The sequence below is a fragment of the Eretmochelys imbricata genome, chromosome 5, assembly GCF_965152235.1.
Source record: "Eretmochelys imbricata isolate rEreImb1 chromosome 5, rEreImb1.hap1, whole genome shotgun sequence".
Lineage (NCBI taxonomy): Eukaryota > Metazoa > Chordata > Testudines > Cheloniidae > Eretmochelys > Eretmochelys imbricata.
In genome coordinates this window covers 20,707,580-20,733,378 of record NC_135576.1, presented here as the reverse complement: position 1 = coordinate 20,733,378, position 25,799 = coordinate 20,707,580, and the positions used below count along the sequence as shown (strand labels likewise).

The following is a 25,799-nucleotide window of genomic DNA, read 5'->3' as shown; positions in this document are numbered from 1 at the left end:
TCCTAAACCACTTTTCAAACTGATTACACAAGCTATCGGCTGTATTCTGGATATCAACATGGACATCTGTTGGGACCACATGCTGTTAGTTTTACTGGGACATGTGTGGTTAAAAAAATATTGATAGCAGAGTCCCTAATGCACACAGACATAAAATACATGTCTAATCATTCAGTAACTCACTTGCATTTATACAGTGTATTTCATGCAAGCATCTCAAAGGCAATTTACACATCAGAACAAATCAAGAAAAAGCCAGCTCAGACAAGTATGTCTTTCAGATGGGTTTGAATTCTGGCAGGTATTCAGAGAACAGTAATCTTCAATGGAATAGAACTTCAGCAAACAAGGTCAGAGGGCCTGAGTCTGTCCTCACTTACACCTGTTTGACACTCCATTGACTTCAGCCTCTTGCCAAATAACACTGTTCTTAACCAAACAGCAATGAAAATTTTGTCTGTGGATCAAGGATGCTCGGGTGGGAATGGGAGACAAGGAGCCCAGGATAATTAGGGAGCATGTAGCAGTAAACAAACGTGTGTACGAGTGCAAGGGACCCTGTGGGCAGATTCTCCATTGGCTTCAATGGAGCTTTGACAATTTTCAGCAACTGAGGATGCTCTGTATATTTCAAAATGTCCTCAGGGCCAAGAAATGTTCTTTTTAGCCTTACCCAGCAAGTTCTGGGTAAGAAGATTATGCAAGTAAAATGAAAAACATGCACGCAAGCACAGGAAACTGAGTATCTACTCGCTGTCTTTAAAAAAAAAAGTCAGAGTAGCATTCAGAAGACTACAACTAGCTGTGACCAGAACCAGGATTTAAACTCAACTCTCTGTAGAATAAAGGTGAATGCACTAAAGCATTCCAACCATAATAATGTATTTATCTGGTCATACGCTAAGAAGTGAGTAGTACATATCATTATTTGTGCACCAAACCAAACTGGCTATTTCAGATGTTGATATATACAGTGGTAGAGACTTAGAACATCACAGCATGTCTCAGATTTTTTATGAGCAATGAATGTTTTGTTCTCAATCTGGCCTATGCCTCCACTTCTGAGAAAGCAAAGCTACAGATGCAATTATTTTTACCTGCTAGGCAAGCCACACGGCTGCACAGACAATTCAGGGGCTTAGGTATCTACTTGACTTAAATTACATGGGCAAATATGTGTCAGGTCAAAATTTGGTCCAACATTTGCTCCTGCAAAAATGGATTCCAGTGTCTTGAAAATATGGTCCTCTATATTTTGGTTTTACACCATATATATAACAAAATAGAAATATGCATGTGTATCATGGTATGTTAGAACCTTATAAGCTGACATTAATTTTCATTATGCATAAATTCATTTTCAAGGTTCATTTTTCTGATGTAATAAAACATATTTTTATTAACCAGACTGAATAAAATGGTAGAAAATATATAGTACAACAAACCTGGAACTGGAAGGGGATGAACTAGATTATCTAACAGCCCATTTCTCTAATAAACCATCTAGTCCAGACAGCTTCTTACTAAAACCACAGATACTGATGGGTCCCCAAACTACTACTTCATGTCATTTTTACTTTTGTTATTTTTCTGTGCAAATATATACACGTAAAAGAACCCTAAACATGTAAATTGCTTTGCCAGTAGATTAGGCTTCAGTGACGGCTAGTGGCTCAATAAATAAATAAAATAAAACAATAAATAGTTAGTAATAAATTATAATGTTTGTACTCATATGGAAGTTTTCATATGAGTATCTAAATATGCTTTACAACTATTTAGGCCTACATTTTCAAAGGTACCTACCAGTCTGGAAATCCTCTTTTTTGGCTTCTTACTCTGGGGAGCCAACAACTGAGGGATGAAATCCTGGTCCCACTGAAGGCAATGTGCGTTTTTCCATGGACCTCAACAGGGACAGGATTTCATTCACAGAATCTAAATTCAGAGGATATTATATTAATCTTTTGTAAGTTGGGGAATGGTCCTGCTATTGTGGCGAACTTTCCTGGCTTCTGCACTACCTGATGGAATCTGATAGCGAAGGGACCTGAGTCCTTGCTCCAGCTCCCTTTACCTGGTGGCCTGCCTGATCACAAGGACTCCCCTTCCACTCTCCTGTCCGGCAGAGTCCTTGCAACCCCTACTAGGCTGGGCCTAAGATTTATGGGAGGCTTAACCCCCATGGTCATGGTCACTTAGGATAGGGGCTAGGGGTCCCCACTCTGGGGTACGCTTGCCACACTGGAGGCTTCCCTGACCCACTGGCCATTACCTATAGCTATAGTTCAAACAAAATACAATTTATTAAACAACAACAGTGAAAAAAATAAAGAAAAAATGGAAAAGGTTAAAGGAACAAGGGACCCCACTCTCTGGGCATAAGGAACACCACAAACAGCAGTGTCTGCGACATAAGAAAAGTTCACAATCTATTCCTCACACATCCCAGGCCTTCCTCTCAGGCCCTGGATGCACTGTATTGGTCCTCCAGCTGGGTTCATGTGCCCCCTCCAAATCCAGCCTTCAAGGTCTTCTTGTCTGGTGACATCTCTCTGCACTGCGCCCCCTCTGCCAGGGTCCCTCCTCATTCTCCCCCGCTGCTCACTGTGCTCGGCTGCAGTGTTAGCTGTGGGTCAGCAAGTGTCCACTATCCTGGCTCTGGCCCTGCAGCTCCTTGCTGTTGTGTAGCCCTGGCTCACCGTCGGCGCGGGTAGTCTGTGCAGCCCAGGGCTTGATTAACCTTTTGTGGCTCCTGTCCCCTGGGGGGAGGGATAGCTCAGTGGTGCGGGGAGAGATAGCTCAGTGGTTTCAGCATTGGGCTGCTAAACCCAGGGTTGTGAGTTCAATCCTTGAGGGGGCCATTTAGGGATCTGGGGCAAAAATTGGGGATTGGTCCTGCTTTGACAAGGGGGTTGGACTAGATGACCTCCTGAGGTCCCTTCCAACCCTGATATTCTATGATTCTATGACTGTCAGCCTTTCCCCGCTCCACCCATGCTTAGCCTTAAGGCCCCGTCCCCGCTCGGCCTTTTCCTCCTAAGGCCTTGCTCACATGGAGGGCAGGAGGTGGAGAGGAGCAAGCTGCGGATGGGTAGGGAGGAGGGGTGGAGAGGAGTGATTGGCGGGTGGGGCCTCGAGGGAAAGAGGTCGAGTGGGGGGCATGGCCTTGGGTGGATGCGGGGGTGGGGCCACGTTGCAGGCCCCAGGGTCCCTTCTAAGTGTGGGCCCAGCACCACTGGCACCATTGTAAACCCAATACCGGTGCTGTTCCAGCTCCCCAGTTCTGGCTCCTCTGCCTCAGTACTGCTGCTCTGGATCCAGCCCAGCTCTGCCTTCTGGGCTGCTTCTCTGGCCCCTCTGGTTCTGGTTGCTGCTGCTCTCTCCTTAGCTCTGCCCCATTCTGGTTCAGGCAGCTTCAGTTCACACAGAGGTTGGGTCCCCGGGCTCCTGAATCCCTCATTGGTCTGCCTGCCCTGTCAGTCAGGTTGACCTGGAGAATTAGTCTCTCCCCATTGGCCCCAGGGACTGTCAGTCTCAGGATCCTGATTATTTCTCTTCCCCTTTCTTTTGATTTTTGGAGAAAGCCAACCAAAACCCCGCATTAAGTTTCAGTGAGGGGCCAAGAGCCCCCTTATATTTTATAACATCCATGTGAGGGAATTAAGTATTCTTATACCTGGTATAAAAATGGTGGGTAAAGAAGACCTGGTAGATACAAGGCAAAGATTTCTGATAGTAGATAGCTCTTTAATCTAGCAACCAATGGCATAACAAGATCCAATGACTGAAAGCTGAAGATAGATAAATTCAGGCTAGAGATAAGGTACGGATTTTTTAACTGTAAGTGTAATTAACCATGGGGACAACTTATCAAGGGATGTAGTTGATTTTAAATCCAGACTAGATGTCTTTCTACAAGATAGGTTATAGCTCAGCTACAAGATATGGGGTTAATGCAAGAATTAGTGAATGAGATTCTTTGGCCTGTGTTATACAGGAGATCTGGCTAGATGAACATAAATGTTTCTTCTGGCCTTAAAAACTATAAAACTATTAATTTATTTGGAGTTTCAAAACCTTTGTTAAAGTCCCTCTCAAAAGGCTAGTAAGGAAACTAAGCAGTTATGAGTAAAGAAGTATGTTTTTTCTCAGATTAGAAACTGGCTTTGAGGCAGAAAACTTAAGAGTAAGAATAAATTATCAATTTTGACCTGGCAAAACTATAACAGTTCAGTGCCCAAGTTTCACTTCTAGGACTGGCTGTGTTTTAATATTCAGCAATGATCTGGAAGAAGGCACAATAATGTGGTAAAATCTGCAGATAACATTAATTATTTAGGATAGTCAAGGTTACAGAAGAATGGGGAACTTCAAAGGCTGTATGAATGACTAACACAATGACACATTCAATTCAGTTCTGACAAATGTAAGGTACCAGAGACAATGTGGGCGAGGGACAAAGCTTTATGAATGACTAACACAATGACACATTCAATTCAGTTCTGACAAATGCAAGAGAGACAAGGTGGGTGAGGGACATGCTGGCTTCCACTTTCCGCAGCTCCTATTCGTTGGGAACAGCGAACCATGGCCACTGGGAGCTGCGGGGGGCCATGCCTGCGGATGGTCAATGTCAGCAAAATGTTTCACGGCCTGCAATCAGATTACCCTGATGGGCTGCATTCGGCCCACGGGCAGCAGGTTGCCCACCTCTGGGACAAGATATTGTACAGAGAATACAAGAATGTCATTAGATAAAAAGATGGTAGGCCATCACCTGGAGCACTACGTTCATTTCTGGTCACCTCACCTCAAAACAGAGCTAGAGAAACAGAAGGAGTTCAGAGAGGGGCAACAAAAATGATTAGATTAAGGATTCATATAAGGAGAGACTGATAAGTGAGGGACTGCTTAGTTTATTAAAGAAATTAATTAGAAGGTAGATGAGAGAAATATGTAAAATAATAAATGAGATAGAGAAGGTAAATTGGACAGTCCTATTTTTCAGAACACAAGAACAAGTGGACAGCCAATGGAATGCAAGACAATAATTAGAAAAAGGCTAAAAAAGGAAATTATTTTTAAAAAATTGCATAATTAGCCTGTGGACTCACTGGCACTGGGTATCAGTTAGGCTAAGAGCTTAATAGGCTTCAGAAATGGATGAAACATTTATTTAGATAATGAGAATATCCACAGTTACATCAGGTAGAATAAAAAAATAAGGGATATGAAAAAACCCTCATGATTCAAACAACCGCTGACTGCCAGGCTTAGCAGACTTCCCCATGGAAATTTATTCAATAATTGTCCATGAAGGGGCTAGTCCTCTGAAGCAACTGGTACTGGTTTCTGTCAGAGATGTGATGTTGGACTAGATGGACCCCTGACCTGGCCTACCATTGTAGTTTCTATGTGACTGCAGAATGCGAGCTGCCCAAGATCACACAAGAAGTCAATGGTTGAGCTGGGAATAGAGGTCTGGAATTCTGATTCTCTACAGGACAGCCTAAGTGAAAGAGTTATTCAAACTAGACACAAAGTGTCCCTAGTTTGATTTTAAGGTGTATTACTCTATAATACAAATAAACAAAGAGAGATAAAACTCACATACTAGTGGAAGCCAATCAATATTTATCACCAGTATATTGTAGGTAATGGAAGTGGATGATGACATGCTCTTAAGAACATAATTCACTTTTACGAACAAATCCGCTAAGTCAATTTCTGTGCTGATTTACACCCATATAATTCCTGTCATTCCACAGTAGAGCAGAATTTAGCCCATCATATTTAAGTCTATTGCAATATATAATGAAATGTATAAAGTATTATACTGAGAGCAATAGTGATGACTGTTGTTGAGATTTCTTTTCTAACTGTTTGTTGAAGTGATTTGCCCATGGCCATATGAGAATCTGATGTCAAACTAAAAATCAGAAGCTTCTTATTTCCAGTCCCAAGCTTTTTTCATTTGGGATCTAAAATCCTCCCACACTTGCTTGCAGAAATACATACAAATCCCACAATCCTTTGCAGGTACAAAAGATCATGGGACTGTGTCAGTGCTTAAACTGTGTGTGTGCGGGGGGGGGAGGCAGGAGGAGGTCCATAAAGGGGTACAGCCCTAGTTAAAAATTAAAGTCATCATGGTAATTGAACACTTTAAGCACTCTCTCAACAAAACTGCTCTGCCTAAACTCTTTGTCTGCATGACTGACCTTTTTCAGATCACTTTAAGCACTGAGTATGGTAATGACAATGGCTTTGGGTGGAGATTCTGGCGATGTTTCGGAGGAGTGGTAGATACGCTGGAGGGTAGGGATAGGATACAGAGGGACCTAGACAAATTAGAGGATTGGGCCAAAAGAAATCTGGTGAGGTTCAACAAGGACAAGTTCAGGGTCCTGCACTTAGGACGGAAGAATCCAATGCACCGCTACAGACTAGGGACCAAACGGCTCAGCAGCAGTTCTGCAGAAAAGGACCTAGGGACGAGAAGTGGACGAGAAGCTGGATATGAGTCAACAGTGTGCCCTTGTTGCCAAGAAGACTAATGGCATTTTGGGCTGTATAAGTAGGTGCATTGCCAGCAGATCGAGGGACGTGATCATTCCCCTCTATTTGGCATTGGTGAGGCCACATCTGGAGTAGTGTGTCCAGTTTTGGGCCCCACACTACAAGAAGGAGGTGGAAAAATTGGAAAGAGTCCAGTGGAGGGCAACAAAAATAATTAGGGGGCTGGAGCACATGAGGAGAGGCTGAAGGAACTGGGATTATTTAGTCTGCAGAAGAGAAGAATGAGGGGGGATTTGAGAGCTGCTTTCAACTACCTGAAAGGGGGTTCCAAAGAGGATGGCTCTAGGCTGTTCTCAGTGGTAGCAGATGACAGAACAAGGAGTAATGGACTCAAGTTGCAGTGGGGGAGGTTTAGGTTGGATATTAGGAAAATCTTTTTCACTAGGAGGGTGGTGAAGCACTGGAATGGTTTACCTAGGGAGGTGGTGGAATCTCCTTCCCTAGAGGTTTTTAACTTCAGGCTTGACAAAGCCCTGGCTGGGATGATTGAGTTGGTGTTGGTCCTGCTTTGAGCAGGGGGTTGGAACCTGATAGTCTATGATTCTATTCTATGTTTGGAGTGGACAATGAGGAGGCCATTGGAATTATGGGTGAGTTCAGGGCTGCTGGTTATGGGAATGGTGCTGGGTGTCTGTGCTGAGTGTAGAGATTGGGGTTGTGTATGGTAGGGGCAGGTGGGGCTGTTGCGGAGGGGTGCTGGTGTTGGAGAGAGGGGTCACTTCTCCCCTTCTCACTGTGCTGCCAACACAGCACTCAGTTCTGGGGGCAGCACCACATAAAGCTGTGGAGCTCCAGTGGGAGTGGATTGGAGGTGGACTGAGAACAAGGCAGGAACACAGCAATAAGGAGAAGAGGTATTACTTCCCTCCTCTTAATTTACTCGCTGCCACCAGGTCTCAGTGTTCAAGGGTCTCTGAATGCTGTTTTTCCACTCAACCTGTGGGTTGTGAACCAGTGGATTGCTGTCACAGGCTACTTGTGGGTCAGACCCTATGAGCTGAGAAGCCATTTTGTTTTAAGCTGCAGAGAAGACACACACTCCGCTGTTTCCCAGAGACTTTCCTTAGATTGAAATAGTATATTTTGCTCTTCGTATACAGAAAAACAATACAGTTAGAACATGTGCATTCATTAGAAGTCAATTGTTTGGGCTGGGATCTTTCTGAGCCAATCTGATCACAGCCACTTTATAAATTCTGAATTATTTAGTTCACACAGGCATTAATCCAACCAAATATTTTAGAGAGTTAATTAGTTCTGAGTGCAGTGGGGGAGTTTTTGGTGTTGGTTAACATTGATTTAGCTGATGTAAAGTGTTTAAAATGCTGTTGTACGTAGACTTTGCGGTGGATTGATAGCTACACTGCATAAATGGAAAAAAATAAATAAAATTCCATCTCCTGACATTTGAAAAAAAATTTGCCTCAAATTACTAAAGTCTTGACTAATTATAGGTGCCCAATTTGAGACAATCTGAGATTCAAAACCTGCAACTCCAGGTGAAGTCAATGGGAAGTCAATGGGAGCATTCAGCATCTTTGCAAATAAACACATTTCAAGTTGGGTGCCCACAAATGGAGACTTCCAAAATTAGCAGGCACTTTTGAAAATGTTGGTTTTTGTCATCTCTGTTGTGCTCTGTAATTTAGAGAAATATTTCTATCCGAATATTGTACACTGGGAAAAATAGTTTAGCTTTATTCATGCAAATAATCTGAACATATTTTTATTTCAATTAGAAAATAATAATTGATATTGTGATAGTGTATTAGCTGATCAGGGTCATTATCATGAAATTTAATTTGTGCTAATCAACTTGAGGCAGTAAGTGTGTGAAAAAGATCACTGTGTCATTTTACAGTAGTTTGCAGTGATCAGAACTACTGGTGGTAATTTTTTAAATCATTATTTCTGCGTGAATTTAGTTCTTGGGAAGTATATTGGTGTGATGATGCACTCGGATATAACAGTCTTGGGCATGGCATAAAGCTCCAGCTAGAATAACATAGAAGAATAGACCTGACAAGCCTGAAGACTGTTTATCAAACAGAGTAGCTGCAGCAAGTAGCCCAACAATGTACCTCAACTTCTGACTTGGGAGAGGCAACCTCCAGGGCTGAGAGATTAGTTCATCTGCTATTGTCATAGGAGCTCAAGCCCTCAAAAGAAGGATGGTCTTGGAGTTAAGGCGAACTGGGATTCATGAAAGCAGAGTTCAATTCTTGTCTCTCTTGCCGCAGATTTCCCATTGTGCCCTCGGACAAGCCATAATATGTGTTCAGTTAGACTATAAACTCTTTGGGATGGCACCTGTCCTCTCCAGTGTGTTTGATGAGCCCGAGCACAATGTGGGTCTGATCTCAGTTGAGCCTGTAGGTGCTACTGGAATACAAATGACAACAACCACCCTGAAAACTGCTGAGCATCGTCAAGTCCTGTTGAAACCAATGGTACTTAGGGGTGCTTAGCAGCTCAGGCCTTGGTCTCGCAGATAAAACTGTTTAAAAAGATACCATTTAATACAGTCTTGTGGACACCTGTCTACTATGTCCTTGACTGAGGAAATCAGCCCTATTGTGCTTAGGCCACTGAACATGTATAGGTGTTCGGTCACTTTTCTCTTGAGAGAAATCCATATTAATGACCTTGAAATGAAAGGCTACGTATGCCATTATCAGTCTCTTGATTCGCCCAGTAAGAATGAAATTAATTTTGGTGTGTGTAGCTTTCAGATGTTAAAATCAGACCCCAAGAAGACATACTATTGTATAATATGTTCTCAGATACTTCTGTGCCTATTTTGTATCCTGCAAAATATAAAATAATTTTTGATTAAAATGATGTTAAGGAATTCAATACAGTGTTGGCATCTGACACAGCTCAAGCAGTCAAGCGCAGGATACAAACTACAAACAGTTAAAAGATATAGGAAGGAAGAAATAAACACTGCTGAGTTTCACAGATTTCCAATGCACAATAAAATATTTTATTTAAAAACAATGCATTCAATATTGTGTTTTGGCACATGAGTCAATGTTGCAGGCACATTCACACCGAACAATAACATTGTGAAAAGATTCAAAATGAATCATTGTGTTTCCCCCCACACAAACTACAGTCACAATAAATATGCAGGATTTCTCTACAAAAGGAAACAGGTTCCTTGTTCACAAATATGACAACATATTTACATGTACATTACACTGTGCAGGCCACATTCAAATCTCAGATGTGTGGCCACATCAAGTACATATTAAGTAATGCCCTGGGGCCTGATCCTGATCCCACTGAAGCCAATAGTGACTTCAGTGGGAGCAAGATCAAATACCAGCTTTTGCATGCAACACATTTTGCAACATGTGCAGCTTTGCACGCCATTCACCTGAGATTATATCCTGGCCCATAATGGACATTAATACTATTTTAAAAATAAATAATACTTCTAATATGGCCATTAACTAATAAATGCTTTATTACAATTATGGCAGATCTGTTTTTAATTTTTTTATTATTTTTATGTTTTTTAGTTAAAACAACTCCATCAAGCATTGAACTGCATGGTCATTAGAATAAAGACACATTCATTTACAGAAAACCTGCTTTCTAAATCATTTCTTTTTGCAGCCTCTATTCACAGTTAGTTATATTTCACAATCCTCACTTTTTGGTATACTCAACTGTTAAATAAACAAAGTGATAGCCAGAATGACTTTTTGTGTGTGCCCTACATACATGTAATATTCACTGAAAAAATGCTAAATACTAAAATGTTAAATAAAGATATATAAAGTAACAGAAGTAGTATACATACATCTCCAATTTTTATGTACACTTTTTGTTTTTTTGTTTTACTGCTCTCCTGCCCAATCCCCAATATACAAGCTAACATCTAGATCAGCACAACTCCTGTGTTACACTCTCACATTTCTTTGTGAGTTTACACATGCATACCCTCATTCCGTCACAGGTCTTCTTTATAGGTGGCTTATACCCACTGAGAAAGGAAATAGGCATGCAGTTGCTCACATAAATTCAGTCACTGAGTTTACTGGAAGTAGGCTAGGCCTTTATGGACTGTGCAACAGTATCATGAACATCAACAAGTCCTGAGGTGATCAGAGCTAAGTTCTTAAAACTTTAGCTTGAAAGAGCTTAGGGCCACTATTTATAGATAAAATTTACCCTAATGGATATCGTGCATTGAAAGCCCTCCATGGCACCACAGTCAACTGCTGCAGAACAGCATCCAACCCAACATTGTGCTCACCCAGGAACCTTATAACCCTATCCTACCTCGTCTCCATTTGCTACCTGTCCCATGGTAGGCATTCTACCCTCACGAGACAGGGCTGCATTGGTTTTGAACAGTTCATGCCCTTCTCCTTGGAACCAGTAACCATGATTCAATATTTTAAACAAAAATGTTTTGAAATGACACATATGTGCATACAGTGTCATACATCTATGCCTATCTATTGAAACATTCACTTGTATTAGTGCATATTTACCCTTCACCATTAGGAATCCATTTAGATTGATATAGACAAGAAGGAATTCAGATTGCAAGAGAAAGGCAGGAAGAGTGTAGCCAACAAGATAACAAATGTAGGCACGATTTACCCTCCTCAATACCTGGGGTGGGGTGCAATTTTTGCCACTTGACACTCAAAGAATCTGATCGGCTGGAGGAAAGCAGCTGGACGAGTTGCTTTAATTTATGTGGGGTCTCCCTGTCAGTCTGCTTGGGAGATGTGCTGAGTCAGGACACCTATTGGGTGCTCCTGGCCCTGCACCTTCCCCGTTCAACCCCATTCATTTGCTTGTCTGCACCACTTTGCTTTGATCTCTCCATAAAACACAACCAGAGTCTGCCACAGGGATTAGTCATGGAGTTAGGTGCTAACTACTCACTGTAAAAGTGGCAGAATCTGGACCTTCAATGACTTTGGTTTGTGAACACTGAGGTGTCAAACAGGACCTTTCACTCTTTTCAGGTTCACCCCCCTGAAAAGGGTTACATGGGCCATGAGCGAGACACAACAGGAAAAAGACACTGATCTCAATCCTGCAGTTCTGACAGGCAAAACACCTGCTGACGTCAAAGGGAGTTTACCAGCACAGATACTTCTGGATCAGGCTCTTAATGTGAGTTTCTCCAAACAAACTGATTTGAAAATGGAGATTTAGGACAAGAAGAGGGGCTTGATCCTGCTCTGAATGAATCATGTGGGAGTCTTTCCATTCACTCCAATGAGAAGAGTATTGGCCCCCAAAATAGGGTTCCTTTAATTTGCATAATGAATCCTATCACTTTTGTCTCTAAACAAAAGCAGATTTGAAAGACCATCTAGAAAAACAGAAGGATACAAGTAATACATTGTTTTAAAGCATGGTTTCCACATTGCAGCAAACTTGAACAAAGAATATTGATACCAAAAAGCAATTTTCTTTGGGTCTTATTGTGTCATTGATTTTGAAGCAGAACTCCCAGCTGAAATCGATGGCTCTGAAACATTCAATGGGGTTCTGAAAAAACAATGGGGAGTTATGCATAAAAATCAATGGTATGATATGGCCCTTTGTCAATAATTTTCTGAATTCCCGTTTCTGATATTTAAAGATATTTATGTTTCTCACTTAGCACCTACTGCCTCTTTCTCCCTGCTATAGCATCACTTTAGTGCTTATCAAACCATAGTCTGTTTTCAAGGGCAAAATTCTCCTCTCAAGTGCCCAGAGTGGATCCCACCCCTGATATTCTTCTCTTGGGAGTTCTGTTCCTGTGGAGAGAGCAGAACTTGGAGTCTAGTTCTACTGTGTGCCTTTGAGAGGAGACTTTTGCCCTACAGTACCATAACTTCACTGCAAGGGATAGCGGGGGGGCCAAGGGGGGTGAGAGAAACAGGCTATAAAGGAGGCAACATTTGTTTAAACTAAACACATTCAGCCCTGGTATAAGTGGCAAAACTCCATAGTCTACTTCCTTCAACAATTAGGGCTATAGTTTTAGAAGAGTGACCTTCCTTTTACAGAGCCGTTTGTCCCCATAATTTTTCACTTGCAATTCATTTTGTGGGTGCAAAAGAGCAGGCACAGAAACAGAATCCAGCCCGCAGATGAAAATAATAGCAAGCAAAATTATGAGAAAAGAAAGCGGGAGATTACATCTGTGTGGAGATTGGAATTTCCATTTTGAATAGGATTTTGAGTTTTCAAAATTTGTTTTTGTTCTGATAAAGAAAGAAACCTGAACAATTCAGAATTCTTTGCAAAAGAAAATTTCAGAAAACAAAGAATTGGGGCTGAATGAAATGTTTCGTTTCAATTTTGGCTTTTTACTTGATATTATATTATAATATATATGTAATATAGAATACAAAATGTAAAATTGAAACAAACACCATTTCAAAAGGAAAAACTGAAACGTTTTGTTCTGAAAATATCAAAATGGGATATTTTAACATTTTTGAAACTTTTTTCCTTTTTTTTTCAAACACAATTTCATGAAGCATTTTGATTTCAGTGGAACCTCTTTTTCCAATGGAAAATAGTTCCATTGAAGTTCTTCTGACTAGCTCTACTGGAGAAATAAATCCACTTTCTGAACAAGGAATGGTAGAGCAGTGCAGAACAAAACTCCAGATCAGGACACCAACCCAAAATACAGATTCAGATCCAAATGTTGCCACTATGCTAAACAGTGACATTTACCGTGAACTCAGATAGCATGGGACTCCATAGTGAAGTGGCTTTAGATCCAAAATGGTTTCAATTCACTGAAATGTACCAGACGAAGTTTTGGATCTAGAGAATTTCTGCTTGGAGTGATGCTGCACTGTGAAAAAATGATGACTTCATCATAAGAAGGTCCACTGCATTTTAAAAGTTTCTGATACTCTTATTCAGATTCATTAATACCTTACTCCATGAGAATTCCCATTGAAGTCAATGGAAAGAAGACAGTGGAATAACCCATGCAGTAAGGTGATATTAAACTAGAATAAAGGTGTTGGAATCTGGCCCTAAGTAGATTGTTCCCCTTTGTGAAAATGTCTCTTGAAGATGCTCTATGGGACTGGATGGAAAGAACATTCATTTAGACGAGTACATATTTGCTTGTGATTACATCTAATTAAATTCATTAGTAATCTAAACTTGTACATAACTATGTACCTAACTTGCACATAACTATGTAATGTAAACAATGTACAGTAGCCAAACATTGACATTGTTGGCCAATATAATTTCTTATTGTTGAGAGCCAGCAACTGAAAAATATATACAACATTTTGGCCTCAGCATTAAAACAAATATGATGCTAATTGTTCATATTTACTTAACGAGATTAAAATTATAGTTTCTCACTGTTGAAATTAATAATCCATCACTTAATTAAAATGCCAGCTACCAACTATGAACCCTCCTATAATATTTTCTGTTCTCCAGTGATTGAGTTCCACACAGTACAAAATATGATACAATGTTTACAGAATTAGGTGTGTATTGGTGACTGTGTGTGTATATTAAATTAGACTAAGAATATTCTATTATACATAGCAGTGAATCAAGAATGGATTTAGATTCCATAGTGAACACACACATACTGTACAATCCAATAGTAAAGTACACTGGAAAAGATTAATTGACGTACCTAGTTAATAATTAGTGCAGAACCCTACCCTACCTAACTCTCATTCTTCCCTTTTGAAAAATATGTAAATAATGTTTTCACCTTCCTTAGACACAGGCACCCAGAAAAACACAATTGCTCAGAACTTAATTCTGGGGCTGTTGCTCCTCTCTTACCCACTCTGCACCCCCAGCTGCGATAACTGGGCCTACAAATTTACCTGAATTGTGAGTTCCATTGTAAAAAGTCAGTGTAAGTTCATAAGATGTCATAATAGCAACAAATGCTGATGGGAAAAGGTACGAAAGGGAGAAAGACAGAATTAGTCCATACAAAAAGCCTACTGATATAACTCAAGGACTGTGTTTTGATCCTGCTTGTAAGCAAGAAAAATGTTGAACCAGAAATTAGTGAACCCAAATTGGTGTGCCAGAAGTAGGCCTAATTGGTGGACAAAATAATGAGGGGATGTGCTATTCCACCCACTATTCCCTTTTGGGGTCCTTAAAAGAAAAAGACTTTGGGGAGAAAAATTGCTATCGGAGCAAGCTTCACCATCATGGCTGCCACCCCACCATCTCCTGGGACCCCTGGGCCTTCATCATCCTGATCTTGAGAGATGTCCTGACCAGACCAGGACAGAGAGAGAGAGAGAGATAGACCCAGAAGACATCACAACCTCTACTTGGCTCCAGCTGAATCCCAAACACCATCTGGGATGAAATAGGATCAAACTTTAACAATAGTATCAGGAACAACAGCTCCAGCCCATCTCAACTATCTTCATCAATTTTTCCCAAAAGGACAGTTATCATCATATTTGGTACCATCTAATGACTGTCAAACAAAGATTCTTCTTCCATCTAAAATTCTCTTCAGCTAAAGGGAAAGGGAACAAGGGATGTTGTTAACATGAAAGCCTTACACAATACTTTGTATTTTGCATCCTTTAACTGTTTTTCTCTCCTTGCTGTATCTTTAATAAAAGGTTAAAAGGGATAGTTAACAGTGTGGTTGCCATGGTACTAAGTAGGCTGAGGTTTCTGCATACCAAACCCCAGACCTTGTTTAACACTGTTTAATATTGGACAGTGCCTGGGTTATGCTAACACATTTAGCCCATCTATTCCATCTAAATTAATAGAACACTCCCCACACTCTTTCCTCAGTCACAATAACATCTCACTTTGCAAGGCATCAAAGGCAGTTTCTCCCAAAGGACACAGCAATGCCACTCCATGGCTAGAAGAAAGTGGTCTGTGAATCCCACTGGACTTCAGGAGTACCATAGCAATCACACTCACAGTGTAACATGGCAGATTAGGAGTTACAACGGATGGGTCCAATCCTGTAGACCTTTACTCATCTGACTTCAATAGGACTAGTCAGAAGGTAGAGGTTTTCAGGGCTGGGCCCTAGCTCCTTAACCTGAGTATATCTTAGTTTGTAAGCTCTTTGGGGGCAGGGACTGTCTTTTTGTCTTGTGTTGGAACAGTGGCTAGCACAATGGAGAACTAATCCCAATTGGGGATCCCACATGTTACTGCAATGCAAATAATAAGTAAAATAGCAATAATTAATCATATGGAGCCATGATACATTGGTACCGCACCATTATGAGGCCACTTAATAATAATACCTGTAATAAGTAATATTCTAGTGTATGAATTCTTAAGAATACCGTGCAGGACAGAAAAAGATACCAGGAAAGCAGATGCAGGCTTACACAACTGGGCAAGAAACTTTAGCAATACTATGTTCAGACTTCAGAAGAGTCTGAAGTCATCCATTAACACTATGATGGCATATTCTATACTCTGTGAGTTTGGATACAGGCTAACCTCCTCCTGAACACTTTCAGTTTTAAGTTTCTATTTACAAAACAAAACCAGCAAATTTTTGGTGATTTATGTCTTCTCCATCAATCAAAGAAGAATTTTGAAAATGGTTTTAAAACTCTTGCTGTTTCAGGATTTCCATTCAGTGAATGGGCCTGGTGTCCTTCACTGGTGGAAATGCCACTTTAAGAACACTACATAGCACAGGCTGAGTCTGATGATGCAAAGTCAGCTGGATAGAATTTGCTTTTCCACCAAAAGGCATTGGGATTCAGAGTTTTTTAAAGTTGTTGCAAGGTGGCTCTGTGCTCCCCTCACATGGGAATCCTGAGGGAGGTGAACGCTTAGAAAGGGAGCTAATACTCCCATTAACCTGATCAGGGCCAGAATTTCACCCTAACTCTCAGGCAGATTTTCACTCAGAAAAGAACTGAGAGAGAAATTCCTATTGAAATCAAAGGCAAAACTCCCACTGAGTTCTTTAGGGTCAGCATTTCACCATGGATGCTTAGGGGAGTATGCTAAATAAAGCAGTGGTCCCCATTTCCATCCTTCACCAGTCCTGGCATGGCCATCTCAAGCCAAGGTGCAGAGGTTTCAGTGGATTCCACGGAAGAGGGAGACCATTCCTCACTGATTAGAACATTCTTTATATTACCCTGGAGTTTTCCTTTCTTAAATTCTATTTCTACTTTGTAGATAAAGAATCTTGGAAAAATTAAGATAGCAGCATGTGTGATGTTTTACATCATTATTAGTTATTCTTCACTTAAAGCCATATAAAATAATATAAAATTGTTAGAATATTTTAAAGTATAATGATTTTAATTTAAAAATATTAGAATCAATTGGCCTGAGACACAATGGCCAACATTTTCAAACTTAGTCCCCAAAAGTTAGGTCAATAGATAAGTTGCCTGAATTTCAAAGTGGTTTAGAAACCTGTATCTCCCATGGACTTCAGTGAATTTTTATTTACCTAAATATGGAATTAGGTGAATAACTTTTGGCACCTAAGTTTGAAAATTTTAGCCAGTAATTTTAATCTGTTCCCATTGTTGGCACTGAGCTTATCCTCATTGCTCCCAAATAAAAATAAAACAATCGAAGATTTTTGTTGAATTATGTTTCATCATTACACTTTTTTTTTAGACATAACTATATGCACTGGTTCAGGAGCAATGTAATGGTTACCCTAGTTTCTGCACACCTTTTTTAGGAGGACACGGAGAGGGAGCAACAGGATGGGGTATAGTATTTCCAATATGGATGCGACTTTTAGAACATAACACAATGTATCACCCAAACACATAGAATAACTGTGCTTGAGGTACAGTAGCACTAAAAGGAAAAAGAAACAATGTATGTGAAAATCTAATTTCTATCTTGAGCCCTGATCCTATAATGAGACCTGCATGGGTGGACTCCAGAGGCCGCGCAGAATGCATTGCAGGACCAGGGCTTTGGCTGGTCATGGAATGGGCTATGAAGTGGAAAACCCATTTCTTGCAATGGCTTTAGAATATGTGGGTTAGGCTTGTGAAGACTGGGAGTGCAGCAAGAACACTGATGAAGGGGAGTTTAGGAATAGAAGAGCCTAGGTCAAAGAGACTATTATAAACTGTGCTCCTCTTCCAAAGGATCTATATTCCTAAAATCACTGCCAGCCCCCTTTGGGGATGGATTAGAAAGGGTCCTTCCTTGGATGTCTCCAGGGGTCTCCTCATCACAGAAAAGAATTTTTTTTTAAAAAAATTATATTATTAATCTTGATACATTAATTTTAAAATCAAACAGACAAATTCTGTTACACTGATGTTAATGACAACATTCCCACTGATTTAAATGGGTCCGTCTCTAGGATTTGTCTCAAACTGAATTAAAACACTGAAGTAACCTAAGAACAATTTATGTATCTAGCTATGACAAGGCCCATCACTTTAATACTATTCCTAGGAATATGTAAAATACAATACCACAGATCATATGCAAGCTGTGAAAATCAGAGTCTGTTCTAAAGAACTAGAACTTGATAGTAAATGGAAAGCTTAATTAGCTTTCTCCAATTAGCCATGGCAACATGTGTATGTTTCACTACTAATAGGAATAGCTGTAAGATAAGCAAAATATTTTAAACTAACGGTTCTAATTCTAATCTGCATGGAACATTAAAATTTGGAGGTTAGAGGCATTTAGTGTAATGTTAAAATATATATATGAAAATATTTTAAAACATGTATTTAGTAGCATATCTATAAATGCAAAATATCTATCTTAAAGAGTTTAAACTTTCCTGGTCCATGAATAGTGTCAGTATATTTTGATAAACACTTCTGCATTGCTAAATATGCTGAAACCTTTTGATGAGCTGTGAAAAGGGCGATTAAAAAGCATCTTTATATTATGGAAAATATTTTAGGTTTTTTTCTTTTTTTAGGATTATATTTTAAAGAATGTTTAATTCAGTTTTGGGCACTTTTTAAACAATCATTTGGCACTTCAAGTTTTAAGTTCTTAGGCACAATGTGACAAAGTCAGTTTAGTTAGTCCTTCACCATGCATTTTGTAGAGCAGCTGGAATTCTGCAGGCAGCTGGTGGGACTCCTGCCACTTGGTAGTGAACTTTGTTCCTTTTTTATCGTAGTAATGGTATGGGAGGTCTTCCCTGGTGTTAGGATCAAATCCAAATGGCCAAAACCCATACAGGTGGATCTCTTCACATATTGCAGAAGCCAGGGTATACATAAGAATACCTGTGCTCAGTCGCTTGGGTGACAAGTGTTTATTTTTCCAGTACCTGTGAAATAATAAGCAGAGGCTGATTCAGGTACCAATTCTGTATATAACGATTTATAAGAAAACAGGACAGCGGGTGGAGAATGTCAATATTCATAAGTGATCATATGAATAATATTAGGGTTACTATTCAGGTTAGGCCTTATTAAAATAGCATGAATATAACATACTGTTACTGAAAACACTATCCTTGCACAAGTTTATCACAGACTTTTTTTGTGCCTCTCTGCAATGGTGCCCATTAGGACATCTGTTTGTTAGTCCCCCAATCCTGCAAAATATTCCCTGTCTCCAGAGAGATTCCTTCACTTTTGCAGAACCCCACTGACACCATCTGGGCTACACATGGGCTTCTGTATGCCTATGTCGAGGCAACTGCAGGATCATAGTTGTACGGTTAAATTAACCCTTGTGCAGACAGCCATTACAAGGCTATGCACTACTTATGCCAATATTATTGCATTGCATTTACAGTCTTCAACCTGAATAAGAGTGCCTAGAATTTAAACTAGTCTGAACTGCAACCCTGCTTATGTCAAGCCACCTTGTTTATATGATCACTTTGCCTACAGGCTGGCTTATAATACTTACAGCCAAGGCTGATGGTGCTCTAGTGCTATATTCATTGTGTGATTCACCCGTGTGCAGTGGGACAGCACAAAACCCATGCAACCACTTACATCCCACTTATGCTGAATTACATGCCATATCGACCCTGTGCTACTCTTTTGCACGGTGGCGGGGGGAACTTCACCTTAAGGGACCAATTGTGCTTCTCATTGAAGTCAATGGCAAAACTTCAATTGCCTTCAATGGGAGCAGGATTAGGTCCTAACCTTTAGACATTGCACATCAAGGCAAATTGTGAATGAAAAAATCAATAAAGTAGTTGACTAGTGATATATGTTTCAATGAGTGAAATACGTGGAAAATACAAACCTGTTAACATGCTGCATTATATTTCCTGGCCAAGCCAGCTGGACCTTTAATTGCCCTCTATGCTCAACAAAGAAGTCAACCAATGTTCTTGTAACAGTTGCTGAAGTGTGGAAGAAAAAAGCTGGGATCCAAAGAATGGCCCCATCAAGCTTTTTTAAACTTAGAAAAAAGTTATTGCGATCCTGAATGGTCAAAAGATTGTTGTAATACTTTTCCAGGATGCTGGGATTGAAGGTTGTAAGGTTGGTTTTCCTTCCAACATCTTTTTGGAAAGCCTCAGTTGGAGCAAAGTTGCAACGAAAAACAAAATCAGACTTATCTATTTCTTGTCCACACTGACTCCCTGTAAGGATTCCACTATTTCCAACAACAGCACAAATGTTATAATGCTTATTCAAGACAGGTGAGACATCTGGAAGCAGTGATCTGAAGTTATTGCTAATAGAGAAAACATACTTATGGCTGGAATAATCATAATGCATCAGCTGTCCAATCCGAACACTATTCTTGGTCAAAGAAAAATTTTTTATTACATCAACATGCTGGAGAATTCCTTGCCTAAAATAAAATACAAAAGAACAAAATAAAACATTTCATTATATTTCTCTCCTTTATACAAAATAGAGGTTTTATTTCTTATGTCATGATTGGTTTTATTTAAAAAACAACTGGAGTAAAGTTATTCCAGCTGAGGGTTGCAATGCAACAGCTTTCAAATGGATATGAAGTGACAAGAGCTGTGAGACCAGACCCTCAAACCTTCATAACTTCACTGTCTTTAATGGAGGATGCTGATTTGAGTTTGAGGTATATGATTGTAACTGCATACTGTTTACACAGGATGAAATTCACTGCTGTGCAGAGCCTCAGCAAAAAGACTAAATCCTATTTAAACCGTAAGTTGAGGGCAATGCATTGGCCTTGTGCTGATCCTCTGGATAGGGGTAAATTTCACCCGTGGTAGTGAACTGATGTGCTTTGGTGAGACTGGATAGTTCTCATATGCCAAGATGTACTTAAAACAAAATGAAGCAGTCAAGAATATTCAATTGTATTAACAGTAATGTAGCTAAATTTTTAATACAAGTGCTTCTTGTACCTCATTAAGAAGCTTTGAGTCACAAAACAAATGATATTCAACTGTCTTCCCTTACATAAACATAATACCATAATATCTCATTTGGACAAGCACACTGGAATTTTGAAAAGGGCTATTATGAATCCTAAAAACACTCTGGAATTTCATCTGCAGTGGATAAAACTAGAAAATGAACCATTACTGCTTTATTTGCTCATGTTTATGAAAAACAAACAACCTCTCTTCCAGCTCCTCATCCTCAAATGTCTAAGCATTGATGGAATCCCAGTGGGTACCCTAATTATGGTCTATTGCTAACAGACAAATGCAAGGCAGATCTTGAGGCATTAACTAACATCAACACAGAGGTGCAGCTAAGCTATTTCTTTTAGGGTAGACTGTACCGCAAGAACACAGGCCATAGTGGTGGCACATTGTGATGTCATTCCAGGAACACCCCAGGGAAGAACCACAATTTCCTCTCTGCTCCTTTCTGGCCCCTGAAGGGTTGTAATTTAGTGTTGGGCTATACCAGCCAGAAATTATTTCCCACAGCCTCACACTGCCTCATCTGCTGTGTTGACTAGTGACCAAAGAGTAGAGGGAGCAGAGCTAAAGTTCACCACCTCTCCTACCCATTCCAAGGAAACAGTTAGTAGGCACATTGCTCAGCTCTCTCCTTTGTTCCAAAACCCAAGACTGGGTGGGCTGCATAGGGGTGTTAAGAAAGTTCTTACTCCTTTACCTGGTTGTGTAATCCAAGACACAATCTAGCCTTTAAAAACAGTGGGCAATTTTCAGGCAAAATTTGTATTCTGATAATGTTATTGGCCTAGATTGTGACATCAATCTCTAGGCAGAAATCTCCACTGACTGATGATCAATGGCTAAACACATATATAAATAAAGAAAGCAAGAAGACTGGCCCAGCATTTACCAGCATTAGTATCACAAGTTGAAGAAGGGCAACAATGATCAACTAAAAAGCATTTCAGCTAATATTAAATTCTTGCAAATGTTGAGTTTTGAGGAAATGAAGGGAACTGAGGAATAATTTCAATTGCCATGTTGTCATCTTGTTAAATGGAATTTGGTGAAGTTGAGATGAAAATCGTTATGGAAAGAATTAATTTTAATTGGATCAGAAATGTTTCCATCATGTTCCCCATGTTTTAGACAACCAGAAACAACTATGGTTATAAAGACATAGCTAGTCTGCATTTTTACAGAATTACTGGTTGCAAATTGGCTGAGAAGTTTCACTAAAACAATTTTTTGTATTTTAATGAATATAATATTTGATATTTTTATATATTGACTCTTAAAGGTTTTTAAAAAAATTATCTTGAAATAATAGCAAATTAATTATCATTTTGATAAAGCTGGTCACATCCCATTAGTATTCCATTGCTGTAAAACAACTTCTGTTCTTTAATGAAATAATAAATTACCCTAAGACAGTGATGTATTTTATTTTGTATATTTTTTTAAACACTTCACCTTGTTGGGAAATGTTCAGACTCACTCTTTGTCTCAAGAGTTGCTGACAAGTTACTCAGAGTTCCGTATTTATAATTGTCTGATTTTATTTTCTAAATATACACCAACCACAGGTACATAGGGAGAGTGATAACTGCACTACATGGGGCTAGACTAGAGCCCCAGGCCTAACAAAACAGTCCCTGTGTTTGATTCTCTCTCACCTTTGATGTAAGAATGCTGTTCTATTAAACGTCCATTTGGAAGGCTTTTCCTGCAGCTCGTGTGTCAAAGAATTTGTAATTGGTACAAATGAAGGGTCCAGAAACTTCAGTGCAAACTGGGACCTGAAAAATGAGGACGCACGCACGTACACACACAGAATTAACAAATTGCTCAGGGCTGCGTTTAAAGATTCTGTCTGTTTCAGTGCGGATGACTTAATGGGCAAGGAACTAACTGAACAAAACCTCCATTTCCCCCGTCATAGTCTGGTCTCCCTCTTTAAATCAATCTGAACGAAGGGAAAGAGAGACTTTACACATTTCTGTGCACTGCAGAATTCATAAAATGGCCGTCAAAAATATTACCGTGCTGGAATTGAAGTCAAATAGATGGGCAGGTTCAGAGAGCAAATCAGCACCACGGACAGCGATCGACCAGCAGGCAGTCTCCAGCAGCTAGCCCCGCTCCCTGGGCCTGGGTTATTATGATAAGAGGGTTCTGCCTGTTCATTTCATCCTGCTTTCCTTTCTCTCTCCCCCCAACCCCCCACTCCTCCAGCCTCAGACACTCCAGCAGTTTAACAACTCTCCTTCCCCTCCACCAGAGTGTCCCGCATTTCTCGGAGGGATCTGGCTTGTAGTCTGCCCTTGTTCAGAAAGCTCAGCACTGTAGGGCGGGGAAGGGAAGGGAATCTCTCTCCATGTGTCCCCTAGAGATGCAACGGGCTTTGCACACGGACGGCATCAGCCAGCACAGAGCGCTTTTGCAAGGAGTTCCAGCCCCACCGCTGTGACCCAGACCCGTTCGCCTCTCGGATTTCCGGGGGATGCTGCAGTGCTGTCCCCTCGGCTCCCCATGAAGTGCAAAGCAGAATCCAAAGCGCCACGCAAGATGGGGATCTGAGCCACTTTTCTCTCTCTCTCCCTCCAGCAGGAAGAACAGCAGGCTGGGGAGGAAGGAGAGCTGGGAACCGCTTTGGGTGCTGGGGTCCAGGGCGCACCTTGTGCCCCGAGCCTGGATCCCTCTGCCGGGAGTGGCTTTGCGCTGGGCCATGGGCTGGAATCTCCCTGGTGGAGGGAATTGCAAAGGGTGGAGGGGGTTGCAAGGGAAGACGTCTGGGGGAAACTCCCAGCCTTTCCCCACCTCAGTCCAGGGGACCAGGGCGCCTGCGCCATTAGCTCGCCCCCTGGAATATATATGAACCGGGCGTGGAGCCACCATGATCATCAACTAATATAAGCCTTTCCCCAGGTCAGTCAGCAGCATCCTCCCCACCACACAGGCAGACCAAGGGGCCCTGTGGTTGTGGCCACTGATGTGAAAGCCCAGAGCAGAGCGGGCACATCGATTGACTCGGAGGGTGTTGTTTTAGTTTAAAAGCAACGCTCAAAGGATGCCCGGGCGAACGGGGAGAGCCCAGATGCAAGACCCCCCTCCGCCCCCTCCCCCTCCCCCCCGTGTGCACCCGTCCGCCTTAAAACGGAGCGAGAACCAGCAGGCACTTACCTGAATCCAGCATGGAACATGTACATTCGGGGCACCCCCGAGCTGGCATATCTGGGAGTGGTGAAGATATTGTCCTTTTTCAGGGACACGTAGCTGATGAGGGATAAGATCAGCAGAGCCACGCTGAGCATCACCAGCCCCAACACACTCGCCACCCGGACCATTTTGCAGTTTCTCATGCCTGGGAAAGCAATGGAGTTGCAAGGGGTGGGGTGTGTGTGTAGGGGGGGGGGGGAAGCTAGAGAAACCGGCCCATTGGCGTTACAGCGAGCGAGCAGCGATGGCGCTGTGTGTGCGCTGGGGGGGGGGCGAGGGCGGGGGAGGCAACTCCGAGAGACAATCCGGAGCCACGGCAGCTGCTGGCGGGCACGAGGCGGAATTACGGATAAAATGGAGGGGCCGGCGCGGCGGGCGGCGCTGAGATGGCAGCCGGCTGCGCGGGGAGCGCGCGGGCGAGGCGAGGCGAGGCGAGGCGGCTGCCCCTCAGGCCAGGCCCGTTCCCGCCGGCGGGGGCAGGGGCGGGGGAGGAGCGTGCCCTTCGCCTCCCAAACAGCCCGGGGGGGGAGCGGCGCGAATGAACGCAGGAGCCACGGTGGCCACACGCTGCCTGGCGGGGCTGCATTCAGATGGGTGGGGAGGGATGCAGATCGCCAGAGGCAAAGGCCCCCCTCCCACCGCCCGACCCCCCCTCAGTGACCCCCACGCCCGCGACCCCCCTCCCACCGCCCGACCCCCCCCTTCACTGCCTCCGACGCCCGCGACCCCGCTCCCACCGCCCCCCACGCCCGCGACCTCCCTCTCAGCGCCCGACCCCCCTCAGTGCCCCCCACGCCCGCGACCCCCTCCCACCGCCCGACGCCCCCTTCACCGCCCCCCACGCCCGCGACCCCCCTTCCACTGCCCAACCCCCCACCACCGCTCCCCACGCCCGCGACCCCCCCACAGCTCCCCACGCCCGAGCATCCCCTCCCTCTGCCCAAACCCCCCCACTGCTCCCCACCCCCGCGACCCCCCTCCCACCGCCCGAACCTCCTGCACAGCTCCCACGCCCGAGCATCCCCTCCCAAGCGCCGAACCCCCCCACCTCTCCCCATGCCCGAGCGTCCCCCCCCACCGCCCAACCCCCCCCCCGCTCCCCACGCCCGCGACCCCACTCCCACCGCCGAACCCCCCCACACCGCTCCCCACGCCCGCGGCCCCCCTCCCCATGCCCGAGCGTCCCCTCCCACCGCCCGAAGCCCCCCCACTGCTCCCCACGCCCGAGCGCCCCCACCTCCGGAACCCCCCCCCACTGCTCCCCATGGACCCCCTCCCGCCGCCGCCCCCCCACCATTCCCCACACCCGAGCTCCTCCCACCGCCTGAACCCCCCTCACAGCTCCCCACGCCCGCGCCCCCCCCACCGTCCGAACCCCCCCCCCACGCCTGAGGCCTCCCTCCGCCCCCGCCGGAGACGCCCCGGGCCGCCCACCGGCCTCCCGCGTTCAGAACTTCCACTGAGAGTCCCCCCCCCCCCAAGAAGGGTTTGCGGGGTTCAGCTCTGGATGATGCTGGTGCTCCCACGACTAGTTTTTAAAAAGTAGAATGTGGTGCTAGGAGCTCCGCCAGGGCGGCACCGCCGGGCGAGCGGTATAAGGAAGGCTGGTGGAGCAAAAGGAAGCGCAGGAATCAACATCAAATATTCCTCCACTTACAAAACTCAGATGTGCTTATGTTTCAGGTGAAAT

General features: G+C 42.8%; 1 protein-coding gene across 1 annotated transcript; it reads right to left on the bottom strand.

The window, feature by feature from the left end:
- Positions 1-18,564: 18,564 nt before the first annotated feature.
- ST8SIA3 (ST8 alpha-N-acetyl-neuraminide alpha-2,8-sialyltransferase 3) lies at positions 18,565-24,252 on the bottom strand. The gene is made up of 4 exons (XM_077816221.1): positions 24,074-24,252; positions 22,567-22,689; positions 19,786-20,343; positions 18,565-18,847 (listed from the first exon to the last, which is right to left on the bottom strand). Exons 1-4 carry the CDS (start codon positions 24,250-24,252, stop codon positions 18,565-18,567), a joined length of 1,143 nt encoding a protein of 380 aa, XP_077672347.1.
- Positions 24,253-25,799: the final 1,547 nt, after the last annotated feature.

Bases quoted from the DNA above. Each gene is read 5' to 3' on its own strand.
- ST8SIA3 (XM_077816221.1), bottom strand. From the start codon at position 24,252: ATGAGAAACTGCAAAATGGTCCGGGTGGCGAGTGTGTTGGGGCTGGTG. The intron at 20,344-22,566 runs GTGAGAGAGAAT...ATTTTATTTTAG, and splicing joins ACAGCATTCTTACATCAAAG to GCAAGGAATTCTCCAGCATG. The intron at 18,848-19,785 runs GTTTGTATTTTC...ATTATTTCACAG, and splicing joins ATAATGCAGCATGTTAACAG to GTACTGGAAAAATAAACACT.